The following is an 8,372-nucleotide window of genomic DNA, read 5'->3' on the forward strand; positions in this document are numbered from 1 at the left end:
TGAATTCAAAATGTGAAAAAATAATTGTTTTAATATTGCTTAAATTTGTATTTTGATTGTTGTTATTTTTATGATCATTGAAACATTCAAATGGCAGAATATTTCAATGGGGGCCGGGATGTCCGCGCCCTTATTGTCGAGATTGTAATGCGCCAAGCGTAGCTTTCCAGCGTTCTTTTCATTCAATAAAAAATTACCAAACGTTACAGTCCATTTGACTCCAATAGCTCCGACAGTAATGAAGAGAATCAATTTAAGTTATTATCATAATATTAATTACCATTTTCGTAAAATGTGTAAACAATTCCATAATCTATGAATAATTACCTATTTTTTCACACTTAATTGCTGTTACTAATGCTCCAAAATCTGACGAGGTCGAACCAGACCCAAATGACCGTGACCCGAGGAAAGTCTATGACTTGGAAAGTATTTGAATAAATTTCATTTTTGGGGTTGAGGTCTAAGTTATCCAATGTGCGTTTTGCGGAAGTCTTTTGATCATGGCTTTTTAACTCAATGGATAAAGAGACTAATCACTCTAATAAGTTTTAAAATATACATAGAATTTTCATTCCATAAACTGTTTATTGAATAATTTGAAAGAATGGCCATTAAATGTAACAGTCAACTGCAATCACAGCGAGAAGTTCCTATTTTGTCAAACAAAAGTGTTTTTACGGAAGAAACATGCATTTTTTTCAACTGATTTGTATGTATTATGCACTTTATAAGAGGAGAATGAAGCAAATTCAAAAGATTTAAATTGCCTGGAAAGTTTATATTTTGCTTTCGCAGGAGATAATGTCTCCAACGCAAAGTCACTGGCTGCAAGTAAACTGAAATGTATTCTTTTCTTTTTTTATGGGGGGGGGGTGGCGGTTTTGAATAAAAATGAAGGAATATAGAAAGTTTGGATGGATTGAAGAAAGAAAGATTGAAACAGAAAGAAAGTTTGAATTTTTAAGTAACTTAGTGGAAAACTAAAATATAAAAATTTTCTACATTATTTCGTTTTAAATAATTGAAAAATTTAATTGAGCATTACTGAGCAATTTAAATTTTGTTTTTAAATAATAATTTGTGTTTATTTTTACGTAAAAATAAAATTGAGAATTATTGTGATGTACTTTAAAATTTGATTTAATTTTATTTTTCATTGGCTTTAAAAATCGGATTGAATATTTTTTTAAGTAATTTAAAATTCGAGTTTAACTTTATTTTTAAGTGATAACCCTTACATATTTGTATCTATTTGATAATTCATAAATTATTTAATATTTCCGTTATTTTTAAGAAATTACTCAAGTAAAGAAGTTCAGTGGAGAAAAAAATAGCAAAATTATGTATCGCGACAATTACAGAATCTTCTGATGACACTAAATTCCTGACGAAAGTAAAAATTCTCAGAACAAATTTTAAGACTGAGTTGGAATTTAGCAATTTACTGAACTGCAATAACATCACTTTACAGTTTTAAATAATAGCTATAATCTACCACCATTTTATATAAATAATCATGAATTGGATAGCGAGTTACTTAACGTCTGAGAACCTCGTTGTATCGTTGAACACGTTATATTTTCCTCACCGTAGAAATTTCTTAGTCATATAGAAGAAAAATACTTATCTTTTGGAGTACAAGATGTATGTTATTTACTTTATTTTTTATAACTCAAATCGTTAATAAAAAATCACTGTTATAAAATAATGTTTTTACTTATAAATCACAATGTTTTTTTTTTACCAACAAAGGAAGTCAACTAAGAAAAAGGGCTATTTTTCTCTCGAAATAACAAAGCAAATTTGTTTTTAAAAAAATCCAGGAAGTAGAAAGTAAAAGTTAAGTCTGACAATATTACGAAACGTGACGTTATAAAGTCTTAGGAAAAAGTGGATTTTGGTTAATTTCACAAAGCGTTGTAAAAAGAAATCTTATAATTATCTGGATATAGGAGAATTTTCACAGTAGGACAAGCTTGATTCAAGTATCTTTTCAAGCTGGAAAACCTTAATTTGAGGGTACTATAACAAAGTTTGTTTCTCAAGGTTTTGTTTTAAGGTAATGTGCGTAGATTCGAGAAGATTGTCCAAACCACATTTTAAAGTGAGAAATGTTTCTCGTGAACCATATAAAAAAGGTTTTATTGAGTGAATTATAAACCTTACTTTTCTATGTAGGAGGAATACCAGGCAAATATATACCCAGCAGTGGCATTTAAACTTAAAATATCAGTGTAAGTCTTAGCGGGCAACTGTACACTAGGCAGAGGCACTTACCATTAAAAAACATCAGTGTTGTGTATACCAGGCAGTGGCACTCACATCTTTTTATTAAAAATAATAAACAATGCTTATTAATAGCCGTATCCAACATAGTATTTTTTTTGAGGAAAATAGAAACAAAATTTTGTAAAATGCTTCTATTATTGAAAAAATGTATTTAAATTTTCTTACTAAATAAAATGTTTACTAAAATTTAATAAATTATAAGTATCCAAAAATTAAAATGTATTTCTGTTGTAGAAAGGAAACGCAATATTTCAAAATTCTAAAACCGAAAATAATTTTGTTGGATTTGATGCAGAGATAATGATGTAGTGTGTATACACAGCAACGAAGCGAAGAAACATTCTTCCTCAATTTTGCGAAGGTAAAGCAATTAAAATCATTCCAAACCAACTAAAAATCATCAAAATTAAAATGTGTAAGGAAACATTCCCACATTTATGCGATTAATTTCACACGCATCCCATGGCCACTAGTTGGAGAGTTTTTCACGATAAAATATATTTTACCGCTCAGCTCATTCTCCCTAGATGGTGATCGGAAATGCGTGATCCACATATAGTGTGAATAGTCCCTAAGACGAGCTGCTACCGCACACGCAAATCGCTTTGACTATCCGATCGCATGTGCGAAATTTTAACTCTCCTGAAATTGACAGAAATAGGTAGACGAAAGCGTTTAGGTAATTACAAATTCGAATAAAAATAAACAAATGTGTTTATTATTTTCGACTTTAATTACTCAATTTACTTTTTGTGAACTATTTATCAAACCTATATTGTTGTTTCAGTACGATCATAAATTATCAACAAATGGCGTGTTCAAACTTAAATAACTTTACTGATAGCAACCAGTGTAACTGCGGAAACGTCTTTGAAAATGAAGTATTTGACATCCATTTAAAAACAAAAAGATCCACCTTAAATTCTTACAAGTTAAAATGGTCATTGGATGATTTTTCAATCCTACCAATCGGTAAAATTAAAAGCGCCGAATTTCATCCACTGCCTAGAGTTACTAGTCACATAGAGCTTGAAATCGCTTCAGATGATCTCAGAATTTATCTTTGCTTGCCAGGCAAAGATTTGTTTGTGAATTGCGATTTATGTATTTTAGACGTTAATGGTCAACTTTTGTATCAAAAATCTACAACTCTAGATTGTGTGGAACGCTTTGATCTCACCGATGTTACAATGCGTGGATGTTTTGCAAAATTAAAATCCGCTCCCCAGGATAAATTGATTCTTTCTTTTTATTTAAAAATTCATGGCGTTGCTGTAACGGATGTATGTAGTTTAGGCTCTAGTGGCGCTTCATGTCGAATTAACAATCTTAAAAAACTCTCTAATGACTTGATGTCTGCTTATAAAAATTCTCTAAATACAGATATTAAATTAAATACAAGCGAAGGAAAAGCTATTGCTGTTCACAGAGCTGTGCTGTCTGCTAGATCATCTGTTTTTGCTAAAATGTTTGAGTATGATATGACAGAAAGTACTCAAAAAGAAGTTAATATAACTGATGTAGCATTTGATGTACTGAAGAAACTTGTAGAATTTATGTACAGTGCTGAGGTGTCTGATATTGCAGATCTAGATTCTGCTTATGAGCTGTATTATGCTGCAGACAAGTACAATGTTCTAGATCTTAGGAATTTGTGTGGAGATGTGCTAATGAGTAAGCTGACTGTGGATAATGCCTGTCGTACTTTGGCTCGAGTGGATCAACATGATGATAAATATATTAGAGCAAAGGTTATTCAGTACATCTGTCTACATTTAAAAGAGATTGTGAATTCAGAAGATTGGGATTCTTACATGGATAATAGACTCTCCGCTGAAGTGATTAATATGAGTTTAGCATTATAAAATTTCTTTTCTCTACTGACTTCTTATCAGTTGTTAAGTACTTTTTTTCCAATTGGAGTTGAATATTCAAATCTTTTATTAATATGTTGTCTTTTTAAAAATATTATGTATATTGAGTAGCATTTATTTGATCTAGTCCAAAGTAAATAATAGGTAAATCTATTATTATGTTAATTGGAGTTTTATTATATCAGTATTATGATTTGCAAATTGATACTTGTACATTAAAAAGTTATCAGAAAAAAACCTACTGTAATTGCACATACTACTTAAGCAAGGTGCCGAACATGTTTGATCATGTGAAAAAGGTTTGGAGGGAATTCAGCCGGCCTGGAGAAAATTTTTGGCTAATACAAAAAAGAAAAAAAATAATGTAAATTTTTTTTTTTGCTTTTTAAAATATTTCCAAGTAAATGAAAATTATAATGTCAACAAGTAAGTGAAACTGAAGTTGTAAATTTCTATAATACATAAATGTGGGTATATTTTCGTATCATGATCTGTTCCGCCGACTACAATAGCCAAGGTGCTAAATAGATTTTAAATTTGCAATTTCTTTTTTAAAAAAAAAATATTTAGATGTTTGCTGGTGGGTGGCTATGAGTTATACTTTTCAAATTGGTCCTTTCCTGTGATGTTTCTTTTTTAGTTTCTCACGCCTGCTGCCTGGAAGTTGCCAAGACTTGGCTATTATTTTGCCACAGATCAGAATGCGAAATCTTTTGAATATTGTTTCTTCTTCTCTTCTTATTTTTCTTTTATGTAACCAAATTTTTATTTATGCTCAAAATTTTTATTATTTATTTAATTTATCTCGCAATTAAAAATATAATTTAACTTTTTGCACTCTGATTAATTTAAAATATTATTTGTATTAATGTAAGCATTAATTTAAAATACATAATGTAACATCATTATATAACAAATAATAATAATAAAATTAATTTGCTAACAAAATATTACAATACAAAAATTTAAAAGTTTTAACTTTTCATGTCTCTGCATAGGAGTCAGTGAAGTGAAAAAAGTAAAACCAATTGTTTAAATAGTCTAAATTATGCAAATCTTAATAAGAGTAAAAAGAGAACATAAAAGTGTCAAAAAAACTTCCAATTCAAAATTTAAAAAATAAATTTATATAAATACAGTTATGAAGAAATGTTATACATGATAAAAAAAAATTTTTTAGCTATTCAGTTTTACTTAAAGTAAATATTTTGATTTTCTAAATCAAACTATAGTTGGAACATAAAACAGAATGTATTCATAACTATCTAAATACTTGTAAGTAGATTTTAACTTTATCTCAATGATAATGGAAATCACTAATTTCCTTAAGTTTTACAAATTTAGTATTCTTATGCTTACTAACAATGTTGTCAAATAAAATGTTTTTCTTTTCATTAATTGAAATTTGAAGAAAAAAAAGTTTTTTGATAATAAAATAACTATTTCCCCTTAGGTAAATACTGTCTCCTTTAAAAGCATTTCAATTAGGAACAGTTATTGCAAAACAATAGTTTTCTATACATATACATGAAAGTAAGTTACTATATTTTGTACAAATCAAAGGAAACTTTTTCTTTGCTTGCAATTTCTTAGATAAATGTGAAGAGCACAGTAATTACATTCAATGCAATCACAATTTTTTTAAGAAAAATTTATTATCCCTAAAAGAAATGGTACTGCAATCAAACTTAATGGTTCTTTGTAACCTTGAAGTAATTACACAAAAGTGAGAGAAACATACAATGTGATTATATAAATTATTCTAAAAATACTGATTATAGATATTCAAACAGTCATATGATCAGAATATGTATGCATTTATCTCTGTAACTTCATTATATGCTAAATTACTTAAAAAAGAAATATGTAGAAGTTTGCCTGAAGGTGGCTGCAAGCTCCCCATGGGCTTAGAATTCGTCTAAACTTGGAGATTATTTTGGTGCAGATACCAATATGGAAATCTTACACTGACATTTTATGCTCAATAAGAATTGTTGCAAATATGTTTCAAAATTAATTAAATTTGATTATTTTTTATTTTATTAAATCCTTTTAATACATTCTGTCCAGGTGTTAAAAATGTACTAAGACATGTTAATGAGTTAAATATTAAGAATTTATTTTCTTATTTAAAATATGTATGAGGAAAAAGATTGTCAGCACAAACCATCAGAATAAAATTCAAATTGTTATAAATTTTCTTAAAGTTAACTTAGTGAGCTTAATACTTAGTCCCTATTTCTTAATTCTGATCTCCTTCAGAATTTGCAATCAAACATATTTGAGAAGTTTTTTTGTGTGATTTTATTAAAGGTTTTATTTTATTGTGACTTTTGATTTGCTAAAAGATACTTAGATGTCAAAGGGAGCAACCATAAAAGAACCCTTTATCACAACATATAATATACTTATATTAGTTATCTATTACCATAGTAACTATTACTTATTAACAAAGAATCAGTAGTTACTTATACAGTAAAACTTGTGTAGGTTGACCACTTGTGGTGCATTGTTTTAGTGGTCAACTTATAGAGGGGGTGGGTCATTGTTTACTTTTTCGTTTCCTATATCATGTTGCTATATATTTAATTTTTTTTTTTTACTTGACTTAAAAATTTTATTCAGAAAATATGCAAATGAATATCTTAAGAAATGTGTTTAAACCTGAATGAACTTCAATTTGATACATATATTTCTAATATTTAACTAATTTTTTTTTAAAAATTATTTCGTTAGTTATGCATGTGAAGTGTTTAATAAATATAATTTCTTAAAATATCAGAACACGAAAACATGTAATTTGAAAACTTTAACAAAATAAAATTATTTGAACACTTTAAAATTTATTTACTACACTTTAAGATCAAAGACCATAAATAAAGGATTCAGCATTCATTTATTCAAATGCTCACTATTGCAACTGGAAGAGCAACTTTTCAACTAACACACCTGTTTTCAATGAACAGATGAAAGAAATGGTCAAAAGCTGGCCCCTTACAGTTTCCCCTGATGGTCAACTCACAAAAGGGTTTAGATTAGCTTTTTACACTATTTCACCAAACAAGTGAAATTTTAACATACATTGCCAAAATGACAGAAAATTTTCTGAATTTTTTTTCTGGTCAACTTATGAGGGTTTTAGAATAGAATTTCATAATACTCCTAGATAAAATTGACTTATTTCAGTGGTCAACATACAAGATAGACAGGTGGTCAAGTTACAAAGGTTTTGCTTCTTTATATTATATAGGAAAAATTTCGTTCTTGATAATTGAGGTCAACTTATGCAGGTGCCCAACTTACAAGGGTGGTCAACTTGGCAGGTTTCACTGTACTTATTACTTCAGTAAGTATAAGTACATGTAAGTTATTCCCCCTACTAAATTATGCAATAGAGGTTTTAATAATTAATAAACCCTTTAAATAAATAAGTAATATGTTTGGCAAATCATATATATATATACAAAGATGCCAACTGCTCCGAGCACGCCAAAATAATTTTAAAAAACAGTAAATAACTACTAAGTAATTTTTTCAATTATTTGCCTATTTTTGCTTGCTTTTTAAAAACTATAGCATGACTTAAGTACTGTAAAGTGGTGAATTATATAACTCTGCTAATTTAGAAGTAGTGGTGGATAAAATTCTACTAAATTAAATTTATTAAACCAAGAATCACAATTGATAAACTACCACTTTAAAATATATATTTGCTGTCTGGAGCAAGTTGGCATCTCTGTATATATATATTTGGCAAATATAATGATGTATTAGTACTTTTAATTGAAACGTGGGTATATGTTACCGTGAATGACCGAAATCAAGAGAATGTTGACAATCGCCGGTGAATGTCAACAATTGTAGTCCTTTGGTGAATGTCCTAAATATTTGTTACATCTAATTTGATATTAATTTATTTGTTGATATTAAATTATTATATTCATTCGATATTTTAATATGTGCTGAGGATAGATTAGGAGTAACATCAGAGTTCCGGTTAAATGCATACTGGGCATTGCCATTTAACTAGACCTAGTATATATTTCAGAGATTTGTGACTATGTGATGACAAAGCGACTATGTGATTGTCGACATTCTACAGTGGAAGTCAACAATTTTGTAACATATCTATAACATACACAAGTTTGATATGATTTTGTTTCAACATAAAATGTATTACTTTTAGCTTTTTTGTTAGCATTAAAC

General features: G+C 28.5%; 1 protein-coding gene across 1 annotated transcript; it reads left to right on the forward strand.

The window, feature by feature from the left end:
• The first annotated feature begins 3,101 nt into the window (after positions 1–3,101).
• Positions 3,102–4,157, forward strand: LOC107439958 (uncharacterized). Its single transcript, XM_016052714.1, has one exon. It carries the CDS (start codon positions 3,102–3,104, stop codon positions 4,155–4,157), a length of 1,056 nt encoding a protein of 351 aa, XP_015908200.1.
• The last annotated feature ends 4,215 nt before the right edge of the window (positions 4,158–8,372 follow it).

The sequence above is a fragment of the Parasteatoda tepidariorum genome, chromosome 9, assembly GCF_043381705.1.
Source record: "Parasteatoda tepidariorum isolate YZ-2023 chromosome 9, CAS_Ptep_4.0, whole genome shotgun sequence".
Lineage (NCBI taxonomy): Eukaryota > Metazoa > Arthropoda > Arachnida > Araneae > Theridiidae > Parasteatoda > Parasteatoda tepidariorum.

Excerpts from the sequence above, each read along its gene's own strand:
- LOC107439958 (XM_016052714.1), top strand. The coding sequence starts at position 3,102 with ATGGCGTGTTCAAACTTAAATAACTTTACTGATAGCAACCAGTGTAAC.